This window comes from Sceloporus occidentalis, unplaced genomic scaffold (genome assembly GCF_023333645.1).
Source record: "Sceloporus occidentalis isolate IW3139 unplaced genomic scaffold, rSceOcc1.0.p SCAF_7, whole genome shotgun sequence".
In the NCBI taxonomy this organism is placed as follows: Eukaryota; Metazoa; Chordata; class Lepidosauria; order Squamata; family Phrynosomatidae; genus Sceloporus; species Sceloporus occidentalis.
In genome coordinates, this window is record NW_028316987.1 from 90569953 (window position 1) to 90589518 (window position 19566).

The 19566-nt window shown below is 44.3% G+C and overlaps 1 protein-coding gene across 3 annotated transcripts in view; it reads right to left on the reverse strand.

Moving 5' to 3' along the window:
- The window catches only part of CSRNP1 (cysteine and serine rich nuclear protein 1), a 72303-nt gene that overhangs the window by 19756 nt on the left and 32981 nt on the right, over positions 1-19566 (reverse strand). The window contains exon 1 of one of the 3 annotated variants that reach the window (XM_089533661.1): positions 3031-3090. The exons of the other annotated variants lie outside the window; for them this stretch is intronic. Coding sequence (XP_089389787.1) covers positions 3031-3063 — 33 coding nt within the window. The 5' untranslated portion in view covers positions 3064-3090. Of the gene's footprint in view, positions 1-3030; positions 3091-19566 lie in introns of those variants that run through there. 3 annotated transcript variants of the gene reach the window in all.

Here is a 19566-nt window from a genome sequence, read left to right on the forward strand (position 1 = left end):
TGCGAAATGTATCGGGTTACGAACGGCGCCGCGGAACGAATTAATTTCGTAACCCGAGGTAGCACTGTACTGTCATCTCAGCAGGGGAGCCAAGACTTGAATTATCTACAACGCCCACAAACATAGTGTTATTTTGTTGGAATTGTGGGTAACTAAAAGGAAAGTTTCTAGATTCAGGTTTTTTTTTCCAGGGGGTATAAAGTGAGGCACTTGTCACAGGTAGGTCCTCAAAGGGACCTGCTGCAAGCACCAGCAGTTGCAACATGGACGTGCTGGACATGCTCCCCCTATACCTGTTAAGTACCAGGTGACACAAACTTTGAAACACAGTATGACCACCTGCAGAGATGGCATCCCCCTGGTACTCTTCTACTTGTATCTGGATGTCAGACTATCCCTGTATCCATCCCTCACCCCTGCCCCAAACATTTAACTTTGCCATCCTTCATGTACTGTGTGGCACAGTGGCTAAGTATTGCATTCACAAGGTTGTGAGTTTGATCCCAAGGCTCCAAGGTTGACTCAGCCTTCCATCCTTTCATAGGTCATTAAAATGAGTCCCCAGCTTGTTGGGGACACTAGGTTTATATATTGTAAAGTATGGGTTGGCAACCTGCGGCCCGCGGGCCAGATCTGGCCTGCGGAGGCGCCAGGACCGGCCCCTGCTCGCTCCTGCCGCCGACTGTGCCGCCAATTGCCGCCACTCCGGGCGCCATTTTGTTCTTTAAAATGACGGTGAAGTCTCACGCTACCTTCGCTGCCATTTTGAAGAACAAAATGGCGGCACCCATCTAGGAGGCCCGGTGCGCTCGCTGGAGCCCTGTTCGAGGGCTCCAGGGCCGCATCGGGCCTCCGAATGGGCGCCGCCCTCCTCCCTCCTGGCTCTGCCCTCCGCCCTCCTCCCTTCTCTCTCTGCCCTCCTGGCTCCGCCCTCCTCCCTCCTGGCTCCGCTCTCCTGGCTCTGCCCTCCTCCCTCCGCCCTCCACCTCCCCCCTATAAATGGAAGAGCGGGGGGGGGGAGGAGGAGGAGGAGGCAGAGGGAGAGAGAGAGAGAGAGAGAAAGAAAGAAAGACCCAGACCCACTGCCACGGCCACAGGCCCATAGCTAGGGGAGGGCAGGCGGGGCACTGCCCCAGGGCCCCCAGCCAAAGGGGGGCCCAAGGTAGGGTTGCCTAAAAAACATGCAGCAGCAGGGCCGTCGGCACATATGCGTGCCATCGCAGCCGCCAGGAGGAAGCCGGAGGGAGCTGCTGCTGGCTGCTGCACATGGCTGGCCTGGGCTGGGGGAGAAATATGGCTGAGGCGCTGGTGGAGGCCCATACTGCTGCCACCCTTCTGGCCTCGCTGCAGCCCGAGGAGGATGTGCCCTTGAAGGAAGAGGAAAGGAAGAGGAGGAGAGCCCCTTGGGGAGAGAGGGAGGGAGGGAGATGGTGTCTCTTGAAGCCAAGCTCCAGCAACTCCTTCCTTTGTTGTTGTTGTTGTGTGCCTTCAAGTTGTTTTGGACCAAGGCAACCCTATCCTGGGGTTTTCTTGGTCCTCCTCTCCTCCTCCTCTCCTTCTTCTTCTCCTTTCTTCTTCTTCTCCTCCTTTCTCTTTCGCCTTCCTCCTCCTGATGCTCTCCTTTCTCCTCCTTTCCCCCTTTCTCCTTCTTCTTCCTCCTCCTCCTCCCTCTCCTCCTGGGGTGTGTGTGTGTGTGCTGGAGCATGGAGGGTTTTCTGGGGCTTGCCTTGGGTGAGTGCCATCGGACCCTGGCTAGAGGAGGCCCAGAGCCCTCCTGTCTGTTGGGGCCCTGCTCTTCTCCCCCCCCCCCCCACTTTGCCCCAAGGTGGCTCCCTCCAACAAGACCCCTGGGGAGGCTCTTCCCAAGGGTTGGGCACCTCCTGTGTTGTTGTTTCTTCATCAGGTAGTTTTAGTGGCAAGCTTTGCCATTGCCTTCCTCTGAGGCTGAGACAGTGTGACTTGGGTGTGTGCAAGTGTGTGTGTGTGTGCATGCGCCTTCAAGGGGTTTTCTTGGGAGGTTTGTTCAGAGAGGGTTCAGAGAGGCTGAGAGTGTGTCACTGTCTCAAAGGTTTTCTTGGAATCTTTGTTCAGAGGGGGTTTGCCTTCACCTTCCCTTAAGGCTGAGAGAGTGTGGCTAGCCCAGTGGGGTTTTTTAATGCCCAAGCAAGGGATTGAACCCTGGTCCTCCTCCACAACTGCCTCATGCTGCGCTTCCTGAGATGCATTTAACCTCAGAGGTGAGCCAAAATCTCCATGTCTTTGAATTCAGTTTTATTATTATTTGAAAGAAAGAAGTTGGCAGCATGAGCTTTCCAAAACCCTGCTTCCTCAGATGCATTTAGTCTCGTGGTGATCCAAAATCTCTGTCTTTGAATTCTATTATTATTATTATCTGAAACAAAGAAGTTGGCAGCATGAGCTTTCCTAAAGCCTCTTTCCTCAGATGCATTTAGTCTCACAGGTGCAACAAGATCTCTATAACATAAGGATTTATATTAATGTTTTCTTTAAAAAAATGTTAATGTTTTTAGCTTTTAGTTGGTTATGTCCTCCATTTTTATCGAATGCCCCACTTTTTGGGGTAAATTTTGTCCAACATTTGACCTACATTTTGGTCTAAATTTTGTCCTACAAATTTTGGGTTGGGCATTGTGATTTTATGATTTTCGTTTGATGTAACTGTTATGGATTATTTTATGGAAACCGCCTCGATCCATAAGAGAGAGGCATAATAATAATAATATTTTTCCTACATTTTCCCCAGTTTGGTGGTAGAGAATTATGGCAACCCTACCCCAAAGGAGCCGCACGAGCCACGTCATCGACACGCACCCCATGTAAACAGTGTAAACAGTGGTGTGCCAAGATGGCGCCTGCGGTGTGCAGTAGGACTCGGGACATTAAAAAACATAGGGGCCCCAAATGTACTTTCTGCCCCAGGGCCCCTAAAGGCCTAGCTACGGGCCTCCACGGCCACGCGAGAGGTTGGTTCATTGGGGGAGGGGGGTTATCGCAAGCTACACCTACTACCTGTGCCTTTGTGGTTTGAGAGTGTGCATGCATTTCCCTCTGCTTTGTGGCCTTCTGGTAGCTTCCATGCTTGCAAATATTGATATTATTATGCTTATATTTAATTATTTATTTTTGGGCTTCAGCCAAAGGAAGGGACCGAGGAGGAAAGGCCAGGCACACGCCTCCTTCTCCTTGCAGGGCTTTGGTGGAAGCTCCGCCCCCGGCATGCAGCTCCGCCCCCGGAGGGAGGAAGCTCCGCCAGCATGTGGCTCCGCCCCCAGAGGGTGGAAGCTCCGCCCCAGCGTGCGGCTCCGCCCTGGAGGGTGAAAGCTCCACCCCCGGCTTCGGCCCCCCCAGTTGTCTGAGGGACAGCAACCCGCCCCCCCCGCCTCAAAAAGGTTGCCTACCCCTGTTGTAAAGAGTAGAGAGTGCTTTGTTCACTGATAAACTGTATAGAAATGTAAATACTATTGCTACAGTCAGCCCTCCGTATCCACAGGTTCAACCATCCATACCTTGAAAATATAATATAATTAATATAATATAATATAATATAATATAATATAATATAATATATATTATTCATTCCAAAAAGCAAGCCTTGATTTTGTCATTTTATAGAAGGGAAACCATTCAATTATGCCATTGTATTTAATGGTACTTGTGCATCCACAAATTTTGATATCCATGGGAGGTCCTGGAACCAAACCCAAGGGTATACTGTATCACCTCACTTTATCAGGATATGTATCCTTAAAAGATATAAATATATTAAATAATCTCCACCTCAGAAGCCTCTCCCTTGATTTTACCTCTAGCTCAGTGGTGACCAACTTATCATTGTTCATATGTTATTTAATTGCAATTCCCATCAGCTATAGACAGCAGTAATGGATACTGGGAATTACAGTTCAACAACACTCGAAGGGCTGTGCAATCCCCACTTCTGCTATAGTTTCTCACACATTAAAACTAGCTATGTTGCCTGTAAGGCATTCAAAGGACATAATTTTTGCAAAAAGGTCTAAGTATATAAATTACAGTCTTACTTTTCCCATGCAATAAGTAATATTTATTCATTAAGTTTTTGGAGCAAAACAATGACTGGGGGGTGGATTTCTTTTTAAAACTTTTGTCCATTTTCCTTTTTGCCCCAAACAGAATTTAAAAATAACATGGAATACAGGAAACAGATTCACAAGTAGTGGCAAACTATTCCTTTTAAAAAGTTGCTTCGCAAAGTTTGTCTCTGTGCAAACATCAGAAGCAGAACCAGAGAAGAAACTTTTGCTACAGGAGATGTTGAAGCCTTAACTGCCAAAGGAGACAGTAATATATATCAGCCAGCACTATTGTTACCACAAATGACACAAAATAGTTGTATTGCCTCAGCCATGAAACCCACTGGGTGAGCTTGGGCAAGTCACACACTCTCAACCTCAGATGGCAATGGCAAAACCCCTGAAGAAGCTTGCCAAGAAAACCCCATGATAGGGTCACTTATCGGAAACGACTTGAAGGTACACAACTACAACAACAAGTTGTATTACACAAAGCACACACATCAACTGGACTTCTCACACTGGGAAGTCACCTCCAGCCATATTCTAATATCTTACTGATCACAGAGATGAATATTTATAGCTGCATTATATCTCAAAGCAATGCCACACATTTTCAGCTCCATTATGGCCCACAGGAAGCCGAGCTCCAATTCGAACTCAGAACAAGCCACAGTGACTTCCTCTGAAAGCATCTGGGTAGCATTGAGCAGAAGGAAGGCGCTGTACCAGATGACACCTGGAATGTCACCCAACCAGCCTGACAACCAAGGCAGAAGCAGGGATGTTGAGGAAACCTAACTGGTTCCTCTTACCTGCCTTTTCCAAGCAGACAACCTCTTCATCCATACAGTCTAGGGAAGAATTTTCCAGACAGAAGAAATAATTTCCCTTCCCTTTTAAAAAAAAAACCAACAAAAAACATGAAAGGATGCCAATGGCTCTTATGAAACTTAATGCCTGTTTATTTGAGCTTGGGTGAGCACAAAAATAGAAACTTAACACAGAGATTACTCACAAAGTGACTCAAACCACAGCCACACACACTGGTTTGTCCACACTATACACACAGAAATAACCAAATTACAAGACTTAAGAACCAAGCGATCCCAATGGCTGCAACTCCAGGGGAATGTGGAGTTCCAGATGGTGCAGGAGAGACCCAGTCTGGCCTTTCAAACCCCAAAAAGATGTTGTGGATGGGCAGACAGACATGCAACCACACCTTTCTGTTTGGATATTCTGCATGCCCAGTTCTGAGTAAAAGTGGAAAGCTGGGTGTGTATTGTTACACCTGTGTGGTCTGCAGTTTAAGTAGCCAGGAACATTCCCAGCAGACTGTGCTTGGCTTTCTAACCTTCTTCAAAGAGAGGCTTTGACATTTCAAAACGACATGTGCCCTTAACCACATGTCTGTGCCACATGAATAGCCATGGGATGGAGAGTGGAGTAGAGCCTAAAAACTACAGACCAAGCCTTCCTGTACACATGCAGCAGAATGTGCAGTGCAATAAAAACATACAGCTAATTTTCTCACAAGCCAGCAAAATATAAATAAATAAAATAGCTTACCAAGAAGAGTGTTCCAGAATGTGCCTCCCTGCTTTGGTAGTTTTTTTACTTGCAGAGAGATTTTTTTTCCAGGTTGTATGATGCTTCTGAATACAAACATATAAACCACTGCAACCTTCTCCCTCAGTTCCACTCAAGCAGCCTGAAAACATATAATCCACTGGATTACCTCATTTTGCCACATGTGTATACCAACTCTTGGACAATTTCTCTGCAAGTTAGAAACTACTTGTAGTTAAGCAGCAAAAAAGATTTCAACATGCCACTCTTCGTGCTTTGATATTTATTTTGGCTTGCTTGCAAGACTGGTTTTGCATTTTAAATGTAACATCCTCCGTTCTGCTGCGCATGTCACCACACTTATGCATTCAGAGCCACCCCTCAAGTTTTTAAAACTTCTGCAGAGAAAGACTGTAAACCTTACAGAAATGTTGCACAAAATATCAACATGCTGTAATCCCTCTGTCTTCAAAAACTTGTACAGAAGACCAACAAAGCTTTCTGCAGGTTGACAGCATTTAAAAGGTTAAATATATAATAGATGTGTTTTATCAAAGGCCACCTTGGGCTGCAAGAAAAGTTAAACATTCACCAGAAGCAGGCATGGGGATCTGCAATTTTGCTGAGCTTAGATGAGGAAGCAGCTGCGCCAAAGTTGGTCTGGAGGAGGGGGCCAGCATTTTCATTTTTAGACAGCCTCTGAACCCGTCTCCTTTTGGCAAGGGCTGCCAGGTGTCCCTTACCATTCAGTCTCTTTTTATATAGACTGAATGAGGGCTCTCCCTAAAGAGAGAAACGTGTGCATCATAAAGTGTGAACAATACATTAATTTTACAGCAAAATGTACAGCTGAGTTGACAGAAATCAATACTTTCATTGGGTATTTCAACAGAATGCAAACTTGTTAATAGCTACTTCCCCAATTGTCAACCCTGAATGCTATGAACTTCAATTCTCCCTTATTGCTGCTTTGAAAACCTGGCAACAGAGCCTTCAACACTTACATCTGATTTTGCCTGCCTCTCCCAAAACTGGTAGTAACCCATCTGTTCCACACTTGAACACACACCAAGACCCACGGTCATGCAAGGGTAGCCTCGTGCTGTTGCCTGAAACCTTCTGTGACTTGAAGCCCCAGTCATATCTGCCTTCTGAGGGCAGTATTAGGATTGAAAAATATCTTCATGGGAGTATTGTTAGTGCAAAACGGGAGTAAGAGCTTTTTCAGCAGTGGAATAGAGTACTGTGGAAGATGGTAGTCTTCCCTTCCCTGAGGTTTCGAAAGAGAGGTTACATGGCCACCTGTCAGAGTTGATTTAGGTGCACTGCATAGGAGGCTGAACCAGACAGGACTTGAGGGCTCTTCCAATCCCATGGGGCAGGACAGCCATCTCCTGGCCTCTTCCTTCTCAAATCAGGTGGAGATAACAAATGAACTCTAAAAATGATCCATCTGCTAGGGCTACAGTGGGAGCATTCAACCCACCCAAATTACTGCCTTGGATTAAGGCTTTCTTGCCTAAAATTCCACTCATTCTCTGGGTTTTTACAATACTGAGAGAGGTCCTGCACTGAATCATATTGTGGGAGAAGACAGGATATAAATCCTTGAAATAAATACATATAAATATTGGTGCGTTACAGACCTCCTGAAAGCGGCGGTCTGCCGGCGCTGCCAGCTGCCATGTCCGGGAACCGCAGCAGGCAAACTGTGTGGTTCCCGGACGCGGCAAAAAGAAGCCCGAAAATGGCGCTTGTTTTTGCGCCCTAAAAGTGGCGCCACGAGGCGCCAGTCACGCACTCACAACGTCACTTTCAGGGCGCAACGTCCAGACGCTACACGCCTGCGACGTCAAGATGGCAGCGCCCGTGTGGAAGGGTCTAGTCTCCAGAGTCATAGTCCAGCACTCAAACCACTACACCACGCTTGTTCTTATGGGCAGACTTACCTATAGAAAAAATGAAAGCTACCAACTGTCTTAAAATCACAGAGTTGGAAGAAAACACAAAGATAACAGTCTTTCATATGTTTCTGTGAAATGGGTGAAACACTTCTTGCAGCTTCTTCATTGACAGCCAAAGTTAAACCACATTTCAAGTCTGGTGCACACCATTAAAATTCATGGAAGTGAAAAATTCATATTTGACACAGAACTAAACCACCCAACTCATAATGCACTCGGCCCATGGTCAAATGCCCTCTTGGTTAGCTTTTCCAGACTTTAGAGGACCAAATGATATTCTTAACTGCAGCCAAGCATGGGACCTTGCTTTAAGGAGGGAGGAACAAAAATCATGTTTAAAATCATCCCACTCCAGAAGGGAGAAAAGTAGCACTTAAGAAGGGTGAGGCAACTCCTGATGAATTTTATGGCACTGTCGATTCAACGCACACAGAGATCAAGCGATGCTTTATTCTTAATTAATGGAAGAAAGCTTTTAGTGTAATTTTTCTCCCTAGCTCACCCCAAACGCATCAATCCCATTGTCTTACTTCCAATCCCTTGTTTTTTATTAGCTTAAACTGGAACAGTGCCCAGATAAAGTTTCCGCAGGGCAGCTTCACACATCATGCAAAAGCAATGAGAGAGGAAGTCCAAAATTTCTTGCTCTTCCCCTCATCCTTCTGGCATGGGTGCAAAGGATATGTGGGAATCCATGTATTCTGCTCCTTTTTAGGCAGAAATACTCAGTGAAGCTGTGGTGGCCCACCTGGAGCCAAAGGATGGCTGCCCAAGGCTGTTTTTTGCAGCCCCTCCAGGCAGACCTTTTCTTTTCCTCCAAGAAAGGAGCTTCCAGGAATGTCAAGTCACTCTTTAAATCAGGGTGTAGATGTCTATGCAGAGTTTGGGGACAAATTTAGCTGGCTTGGAAGCAAACAATTGCCCAAAATCTGCTCCCCAAATAATTAAAATAATAATAATAATAAATTTTCAAGGGTCTGGGTTTTTTCTGAGGGGGCTTCTGTGGGTCCCAAGAGGGTGCGGATGACCTGTGAGCTGCATGTAGTCCATCTCTGTTTTAAATACATCACAGGATTCTTCCCTGTGGTGTTATTATTTCAAAAAATATGCCCATTTTTCAAAGCCAGGACTTCCAGTCACTTCTGGAGGTTGGGGGGTTGCTCTTGATTTTTGTCACTTTGTGCCAAATGTTCTCCACTCCTCTCTTAGACCAAAGTGGGTAACTGTGACTGGTGTGGGGACCAGTTTTCCTTCCCACATCATGGCCAATGGTAAGAAATCTGGGATGTCCTAGTCCAAAATGTCTGGAGGACCAAGCTTCCCCTTGCAGTTATTTCAAGGCTACAGATGATAAGACCTTCATTCATGCTAGCCATCAATTCATCAGGTAGCTGACAGAATGGGATGGGGTGAATTTATAGTCCTCCTGATTTAGTTGGACTCTACCTCCCATCAGCCTTAGATCATACCACCAACAGTGATGGGCAACTGGAGTTAGGAGTGCAGCAATATTGGGAAAGCTAGTGAATTCCTCACTTCTGCTGTAAAGAACACCATTCATTTCACTGTTTCAATCCCTGCAGCCCACCTCCAGTAATGTGCAATTTATAATTCTGGCTTAATTTACAGGACTCTGGTGTGGGCTGCTAAGAAAAGATCTGTAATGCACTGAACATTCAAGTTAAGAAATATACATCCTAAGCAACATAACTAAAACTATAGACCCCACACAGACTTTGGATGACAACAATACTGAGCTGGGTCTGGGCTGAACGTCACTCAAAGGAGACCCACTCTAAACAAGGGGACTTGAGTTAGTCAAGATTAACTTAAGTGTACTCTTTTCACTGTAGGTATCACTGGATATGGATTCAGACTTTTATTAATTTGTTTCATACACACAGACCTGAGGCTTTGATTGCTTCAGATCTGAGCCAGTATAACCAGTTTAGGATGCCTCCCTGGGGCAAGATGAATTCCCACCGGCGAGTTTGAAAACATCCAGGAAATCTGGCCAGTGAAGCCCAAGAGCTCGTTTGTTACCTTGGAAGACACCAGATTTAATTACAGTAACTTCTTGAATCTGGATTTTTTTTTTTAAAAAAAAATGTAAGCCATAAGCACAGATGTATGAATAAAACCACATAAAGGCAACAACTACACAATGCTACCTGGGGCAAAGAAGGTAGCTAGATCCAGCTGGTGTTTTGCAGCCAGTGTTTCCATCAGAGCTTAAGAAAGTTACTTTTTTCTGGACTACATGTTCCAGTTGGCTGTGCTGGCCAGAGAGGGAGCTATAGTCCAGGAAAATAACTTCCACAAGCTTTGTTGTTAGACCAGCCTAGAAATAATGCAATTTGATAACATTTAAGGGCTGTATGGAATCCTGGGATTTGCAGTTTCACAAGATCTTTAGCCTTCCCTGCCAAAGAATGCGGATACCTCACAAAATTACAAAGCCCAGGATTCTGCAGGATAGGGCCATGGCAGTTAAAGTGCTGTCAAACTGCATTATTTCTACAGTGTATAAATCAGACTATAGGTGACTTTTCTTTTCAAAGGACAAGTCTCAGGAAAGGGTTCTTCCCCAAGTTACTTTTGCTTTGACCTTCCTAAGTTTTCTTCCTGCAGACAAAACAATTCCCCTCTTGCCACCTCTCCTCGCCATCAGATGAGACCAAAGGACCCAACTAAAACCAAACCAGAGACACCTAGAGAAGTGGTTCCAGCAAAGAGAGCACAGAAATCCAGGGTGTGACCCTCCTCCACCATATCTTTCCTTATATTTTAGATGTGAAGCCATGGGGGCCAGGCATGTTATTTCTTCCTTCAGTTTCAATTCCAAAGAACAACAAGCCAAATTTGGAAAGCACACATCTAAATGCAAAGGTGCAGCAAAAGAAGAACTGAACATTGTATTATGTTTAAGTTAACCTGAGTTAACTTAAATATATATCACTCTTGTTAAGTTGCCAAGAGAGACATTTTGTTCTGGGCTCCCCCTTTTTACTCATCTCCTTTGACCGAGAACAGCATTTTTTTAAAAAAAAGAAAGGAAAGAGAAAAAGGAAAGCATACAATGGAGCAGATCAAACCCACAGGAATTCTTCCTTTGGCACAGCCCAGACTCTCAGTATCTTGGGAATACTTTCCTAACAAAATATTCAGCCCAGATGTGCATTCCACTCTTATTTGAACATTTTGGCTTTCAAAAGAGGGGTGGAGGTCATGGCACAGAAGGGGGAGAGAGACCTAGCGTATGGCAGGCAGGCAATCTCTTAAGTGTTTAAGAATTGGGATGGGGGGGATTGGTTGGAGAGATGCTCCAGCCCTAATCCTCCTCATCAGATGTGTCAAGAGCAAGTAAAATATATACTTGGGATGGGGTTTTAATTTGCTTAAAGCAGCTGAAAGAGGAAAGTACCCCCCTGTCAAAAAATAAAGCCATAAATAAAACCTGACAGGAATGCCTGCAACCATGAAATGGAGCAATCCTATATCCATGTGCAAACAGACTGCCGCACTCCAAAGCCCTGCCTTCTGAAAGATTTTATACTAAGTCTTTTTTTTTTTGCAAAAAAAGTGTTCCATTTTTTAGCTTGTTAGCAAAAGTCCAATGTTCACATTCCAAAGATTAAACCATTTCGATATTTTGATGCACAATGACCGAGTATTCTCAAGTTTCGCCCTACAGTCAAGAGGGCTTACTTTTGTACCAATAAAGTTGTGATTATCAGGACACAGGATTCTGTGCCTGACTCCAAATTCTGCAACTAGTGTAGACATGCACTGTGGTATAGTGGTTTTGGCTTGGGATTCTAGAGATCAGGGTTTGAATCACCGCTCAGCCATGGAAACCCACTGGGTAACCTTGGGAGAGTCACACACTCTCAGCCCAAGGAAACCCTATTATACGTTCACCTTAGGCTAACGGCTATCATAACTTGGAAGCAACCTAGAAGCAACTTGGAAGTACATAACAACAACGTACAACTTAAACCATCATCAGAAATGAAGAACATTACTGAAGAATAACAATAACAAAGAGGTTTCTAAAAAGAGAGTCCAGAAGATATTAAAGCCACCCCAGTTACTGGTTAGAAAAACCAGATAAACCTTTGTGCACTTTTCCCTGGCAGAACAGACAAAGAATGCCATCAAGGGAGACATTATAACAGGTCTTTCTAGAGGCTGCAGAAATATTTTTTTTTACTGTAGGCATGGTGGCTGGAGCATTCTGGGAGCTGTAGTCCAAACCCAGCTTTTAAAGTTCTGGTAAGACCCATTCCCCACTTTAGCTCATGAGAAGCTATTGTGCCTCAGAATCATGAGTCTGTTTCAAAATCAAGGGCATGGTTTTTGGAACAAGTGAATATTTTTTTCAAAAACTGCTGCCCCTGAGGAGGTCAAGAATACTTTTCCACTGACCAGAAAGCAACCACTGCTCAGCCTCTGGTATTAAGGGCTGCTAGAGACCCCCTCAAGGGACACTGTGGTTTTCTGGTCTCTATCTCCCAAGAAAGCAGCCCTGGTTGCTTGAATGTATGAAAGGTCACTGTTTGGAAAAGTGGCTTGTGGGGGTCTTCTCATGCCAGACCTGGCTACCAGCGTTCATAAACAGAGCCAAAGGCTGCATACAGAATGCTATGGCACAATGTGCCAAGTTTGCAGCGGCATCTTCCAACTTTGGTTTTGTGCCTGCTGCAAAGCCAGTGCCAAATGTGTGGGCGCTCAGATTGGGCAGCTATGATTTATAGCAGTGCCCTGCCCTGAGAAAACAAGCAAGCCTCATTGATGGCAACCATCCTCACGCTTGTGCACACACCACACGCACACATGTATGTTTCACCAGTCTTCAGGCTGTGAACACCCACCTACACGGGAGCTATTTTCAGATCCCAAGGGCCTTAAATTAACAGCAACCACATTCAGCTTCCTGAAGAAACTTCACAATATTCACTCGAAGAAAACTATTTCACAGAAGATGAGAGAGAGAGAGAGAGAGAGAGAGAGAGAGAGAGAGAGTCACAACTCAGTGGGAGAGCATTTGGTGAATGTACCAGGTTCAAACCCTGAATCAAGCACAGTAACCAACAGTTTCTTTGCTCCAGATCGGTATAGATAAGTGTAATAAGTGTAAGTCCACTTCCGAAAGTTAGGATTACTTTCCACATTTCCCACAGGTGCTGAAAACCAAAGGCTACTCCCCAACAGGCAAATCCAGCCTCTGGCATGATCCAGTGGATCAAATTGGAGACAAACTGAAAAGACCTGCCCCTATTTCCATTGCAAACTATATTCCAGGGAATGGGGAAGGTCAATGCACTACTCCCCACCCCCCAGGTCACCCCAAGTTTCCCAGAATCAGTTTGCCACCAAACTGCACAGAAATTCAAACATGTCCTGGAAAGCATCTTCAGCAATTGATCCAAATAGACAAAATGTTACTGACTCTTACAATACATGGGATTTGCTGGTAAGCCATGCCAACCTACCCTAGGTGAGCAAGGGAGGACCCCACTGCCGCCACCACCTCCTCCTCCTCCTGTCCTTTTCACAGTCTGAGTTTCAAGATGGCTTATAACAGTCATTTGTTGTTTCTGTTGTTATTTCTGACTTATGGCAACCCTAAGGTGAACCCATCATTAAGTTTTCTTGGCACGTTCATTCTGAGGGGACTTGTCATTGCCACCAGGAGCCCTGGTGGCGCAGGGTTAAATGCCTGTACTACAGCCATTCACTCAAAACCACAAGGTTGCGAGTTCAAGACCAGCAAAGGGCCCAAGCTCGACTCAGGCTTGCATCCTTCCGAGGTCGCTAAAATGAGTACCCCGACTGTTGGGGGCAAATTAGCTTACTTGCTAATTAGCTTATTTGCTGTTCACCGCTATAATCTTTGGAATAGCGGTATATAAATAAAACAAATTATTAAAATTATTAATTATCCTCTGAGGCTGAGGGTGTGTGACTTGCCCAAGCTCACTCAGTGGGTTTACATGGCTGAGCCAAGGTTGAAATCCTGTTTTCCAAAGTTATAGTCCAACGCTCAAACCACTACACCACACTGGCTTTATAATAGTTACAACAGGTTAAAAAATATACCAAGTACAAAAGTATGTATCATTAAACGACAATATACATAAAACCAGTTTAAGAGCATTGCTACTAAATACAACAAATAAGCAAAACACGGAAAGGCAGCACAGCAGAATTTGAGAAGGCCTGCCAATTTTTTAAAAAATACTTGTTGTTGTGTGCCTTCAAGTCATTTCTGACTTGTGATGACCCTAAAGTGAATCTATCATGGGGTTTTCTTGACAAGATTTGTTCGGGGAAGGTTTGCCATTGCCTTCCCTTGAGGCTGAGTGTAACTTGCCCAAGGTCACCCAGTGGTTTTCATGGTAGAGCTGGGCATTGACCCCTGGTCTCCAGAGTCATAATCCAACATGTCATAGTGGCTCTTAACCTTAGCCTGGCTCTTAACTTTAAGAGACTTAACCTGCAAAAAGCAGCAAGGAAGGGACCAGTCTAATCTCTCTTGGGAAGGGAGCTTCAGCATCTGGGGGCAGCCATTGAGGAGGGCCTTGTTCCCACCAGATGTACCTGTAAGGTTGGTAGGACTGAGAAGGCCTTCCTGGTGGATATCTCAAAACACAGAGAAGCTCATATGGGAGAATATGGTCCTTCAAAGAGCCTGCCCCATTGTTTCTCTAGGAAAGCTCACCACATGCATAAACCAATGCTGCCTGGCTTCCTGGATACCTAGAAATGTGAGCCTCATGCCCAGGAATTTCAAGTATTTTTTTCCCAGGCCTGGAATTTATGTCGGTACATTTCCCCAGGAGAGAAAGACAGAGGGAAAAAATGTAGACGCTTTCCTTCAAGAGTTCTCCCAGCAACTTCAAATAGGACAGGAAAGAGGAGGAGGGATTCCATAGCAGACTGGTTTATTTTAATCCCCCCCCCCATCACCGCCAGGGCACCCTGTGATTTTCTATGCAGGCACTCTAGGGAAAACACCATAAGTGGTTTCCCATAAGCTCAGAAGAAGTCCCCTTTGCACACAGGATTACTTAAGGAAGGGTTAACCCAATTCAGCAGTTTTATTTCAGGAACAGTAAACTGGAATTCCCACTCCCTTTAAGATGGTTCATTTAAAAAAAAAACCTGGCTGGTTCTAAGGTTTCATAACCTCTCTGTGGCTAAAAATAATCCTAGAGCCTGCCACTGGACAGCAAAAGGGGGGGGGGGAGGAAACACACACATCCACACACCCTGCACACATATACTCCACATCCCAGAATAAAAGCATGAATCAGATGGGAGAGTGGGAAGTCCTCAGTCTTCCTCTAATAGAGACCAGTGAGGCAATACCTACCCCCAACAGGAGCAAGAAGTATTTCTGCCATTAGTCTCATGCAACTTTTCATTTGAGCAGCGGGAAAACTGTTTCCAGCCTTTACAAAGCATGACAAAATCTCAGGAAGTTACGGAGCAGCCTTTTCGGACATCTGGTTTCATGGCCCTGCACCTTTCTCACCTCCTTCCAAATAAATAAAGCTGAATAAATTAAGCAAAGTCGGTATACTGCTCATTTGCTTTCACGTTACATAACTGATACATAAAGTCACAGAATTCATCTCTTCCTGGTGCATGATTTTTTTGAAAGCTGTGTTTTAAAGGAAAGACACAGACACTTCTATTCAACACAGCCAGACACCCCAGTTTTCTACAGGAGGGAAACTGGGGACATCGTGAATGCCAAGAAAAGGGTTTTGGACCACAGAGAGGTATTTGTGACAAAAGTCAACCATTTCATTTCTGAGAAAGTGAACTGAAGAAGCCCAGAGAAGGTATGGGGAAAATCCTATAGATAGGTATGCTCAAACCTTGCATCCAAAGACCTCAGGACCACAGACTGGTCTAACTCCACTTTAGCATTATGTCACTCCTTCTATTTTCCTCTGTAAAACATTCATTTGTGGACATCTGCTAACCAGTGCCTTTATGTACAGAGGTATATGGGTACCAGCTCCTAGGAGTTGCAACAGTCAATCAAAGGCTTCTTCCATACCTGTGGACACGGAGATGAATGCTTTTTGCAGGCTCCTCTGTGAATCAACTCACAGGTTGTCATAAAAGGTGAACTACAATGATAAATATACTGGCAGGTGTTTTTTTTTTAAAAAAAATGATTTTGGAGTGTGTGTGTATATGTACACACACATACTTAAAAATCAAAATTCAAATGGAGATGTCAGCATAATAAATGCAAAAATGCAAAACTGCCCTCCCTTGGTCTCTAGGCAAAACCCGTTGTTTGATTACCCCCAATGAATAATTCAGAGCCACTCTCATTTGTCCTCTGGTGAGTACGCACAGTATGTTTTACCTTTTAACTTTACATAGAGCGGCATGCGTCTCCCACTCTCAATAATGCAAGAGACTGGTCTCCTAGCTGGAAAGCCCTTCTGAGTAAGAAATCTACTACATGCCGGAATTAAGCCACCAAATCTGGATGGGATTAACATAACAATTACTTTGCTTCCCACCCCCACTCCCCCAAAAAGAGCAGGGAAGTGTAGGAGCATGAGAAGCACCTGTATCATAAGATATATATACCATCAATCACTGTATCCCTTCAGATTCACTATAAAGGACAATGAATATTTTCACGGCGCCTGACTTAGATATATATCCCGACAGACAAGAAAGCTAACAACAGATGGCTTAATAATGAATGCACAGAGGTTTTTAGTGATCTAGATGCTTTAAGCAAGGGCTTGAACAAGGGAGCTAGTACAAGAGTTAAGTGACTGTGCTATAAAACTGTGAAGCCCCCTCCTCTTGATTTGAATCTCACCCTGGCTATAAGCTCCCTCAAAGACAAGCTGTCCTCTCCCAGTACTCCTTCAATGATAATAAGAGCCTACCTCATGGGGTTGTTGTGAGGACTGACAAAACAACATATAGGAAGCATTCATAAGTCCTCCGATTAGCATACATGTTGCTATATTTTAACCTGGACAGCCTTGATCTCACATGAGCCCACAAATCAGCATTATCTCAGCTGGTGAAGGAAGCGCTAGCACTTGAAGAAGAAAAAAATCCAAAGCGTGCAACTCTCCCCACACCGGAAACAATTAGCTGGAGGCATGATCCACCAGGAAATTCTCCCTGAAATGAGGTTAGCGTTAGCAAATGTTATGTAGCAGCTCCAGTTAAATCAAGACTTCATAACCTGTGACCCAACAAAGTTTCCTGCATATTTGCAGACCAGGCTAGCAGGGGTTGGATAAGTTTCCCAGTTTTGCTGACTGCATCCAAGAAAATGGAATTACAATCCACATTGAGGACTCAACAAGAGGGCCGCCAAGGTGTTCTGTCCCAAACCCATTAGAATGAAAGACTCTGCATGGTTGTGAGCATGGTGGAGGAGGAAAACTAATACGGAGTGATGGGGCTGCAGAAAGCAGGGCATGAACTGACTGCTTAAACTAACATACTCTGTAAATCATTTGTACAGGAAATTTCCTAATAATCTCATTTCAAATTGTTGTTGTTAAATGCCATGTAGTAGATTCAAACGTATGGCAACCCTATGAATGAGAGATCTCCAAGTCATCCTGTTATCAACAGCCCGGCTCAGGTCTTGCTGACTGAGGGCCATGGCTTCCTTGATTGAATCTATCTATCTGGAATGAGTCTTCCTCTTTTCCTACTGCATTATTGTCTGGTGACTCATGTCTTCTCATGATACAGCCAAAGTATAACCATCTCAGTTTAGAGAGAGCTCAGGCTTGATTTGCTTTAGGATCCATTTATTTGTCTTTTTAGCAGGCCACAGTATCTGTAGAATTCTTCTCCAGGAGTAAATCTCAAAGGAGTTGATTTTCTCCCTATTAGCCTTCTTCACTTCACTTTACAGTTAAGAGATGACATGATAGCCATGTTTAAATATTTGAAGGGATGTCATATTGAGGATGAAGCAAGCTTGTTTTCTACTGCTCCAAAGACTAGGACACAAAGCAATGGAATCAAATGACAAGAAAAGGGATTTCACCTAAATATTAGGAATAACTTCCTGACAGTAAAGCTGTTTGACTTGGAGTGTGAAGGAGAAATCCAAAATAATCCAAAATTGTCCACGAGTGGCTGAAACAGTGACACATTTGCTTTCTGATGTTCAATGCATACCAGCTTTGTTTCATGTACTAAATTATTAAAAACATTGTGTACAAAATTAGCTTCAGGCTATGTGTATAAGGTATAGATGAAACACATGAATGTCATGTTTGCACTCGGGGTGCATCTCCAAGATATCTCATTAAGTATATGCAAATATTCCAAAATCCAAAAAACTCCCAAATCCAAAAGACTTCTGGTCCCAAGAATTTCAGGAGGCGTAACCTGTAGAACTATTCAGCAGAAGGCTAAGATAGCACAATCACCATTGCACAGCATTAGTGTGGATTTACACTACATAGGTACCATGGGGGCTTTTTGGCAAAACTTTCCAATCGTGTTTTAAATCTCATGATGCATCACCTCCTCTCTAGAGTGATTCCTTCTTTTAACAGAGACAAACAACCAAAGCTGTGATAAGCCAACATTAGACTTTGGAAGTCCCTTCTACCACAGATGCTCTGAGGTCTTGTCCTCCCATCTCAGCCTACGTTCTCCTACAACTTACTACCTCACAGGGCTGTGTTGTGAGAGCCCACATAAAGGATTTTGCAAATTATTTACATGTGCAAAAGCAGAAGATTCAACAAGGTTTCAGTACCTGTACGTTCTCTGTTTGCTCCACCACCTTTTTTTTTTAACATCCAATCTAATCTAAAAGCAGCCTTTGTGTGTGCAAACAATACCTTTATCCCAATCCTGGCATCTGCTTCACACAAAAACAAGTCAGAGGTGTCCATGTAACTCAAGATAGTACTATGTGGCACCAAGTTAACTGTTATTATCACCTATTTATTATACATCTAAATACCCTAAAAAGGCATGAGATCCTTTCTGATCTTGGAAGCTAAGCAGGGTCATTTCTGCTCAGTGCCTGGATGGGGGATCACCAGCAAATATCAGCCTATATTTTAGCCTACAGGAATACCTCAGAATATTGCTTGCCTAAGAAAACCCTACGAAATTCATGGGAGTCACCATAAGTCTATAGACGACTTGAAGGGACATACACATATGAGGAGCAGATAAAGGTACTTAGAAAGAAAAATCCTTCCAGTATATTTTTTTAAAAGGAAAGCATTTTATTCACAGATTAAAATTTTCAACTTAAATCTATGGAACGAAGAGGGGGGAAAGGATTCTTTAAGAGAGAACTGGTTACCAACACAGTCCTGTGTATGCCTACCAAGAGGTTATTCAGTTCGGTGAGATTTATGCCCAGATACACTTTACCATAAGCACTTAAATTATCCTCTAAGGTGCTGTTTGACTGCACCTCCCAGCATTCTTCACCTGGCTAGGAATGCCGGGCGGTGCAGTCCAACATCACCTGAAAGGCAACATCACTGCCACCCTTGCTGTCTGCACAGTTCCTAAAGCACACAACTTTGTTGGTCTGTGGCTGCAAAAAAACAACAGAAAGCCTTGTGGCTCCTTAAAAACGAACCAGTTTATCCTGGCACAAGGTTTTGCGGACTATGCCCTCCTGATACGTTGTGCTCAGAGCCTGGAAAAGTTTAAATTTTTGGACTCCGGCTCCTGACTGATTCTGCAAACGGTGGTCCAAAAGGTAACTTTTCCAGGTTCTGATTGAACGCCAGCCCTCATTCCACAGCATGAGAATTTGTGGCGTCGAAATTATGTTTGGCCTACAAACTGTCATAACAGCTTGTTGTAAAAAACCTTTAGGGAGAATGAGCAAGGGACAATCAGTGTTCTCCTATCTAAGAACGTCACAGACTGTCACACAGAGAGAAGAGAGTTTGGCAAAC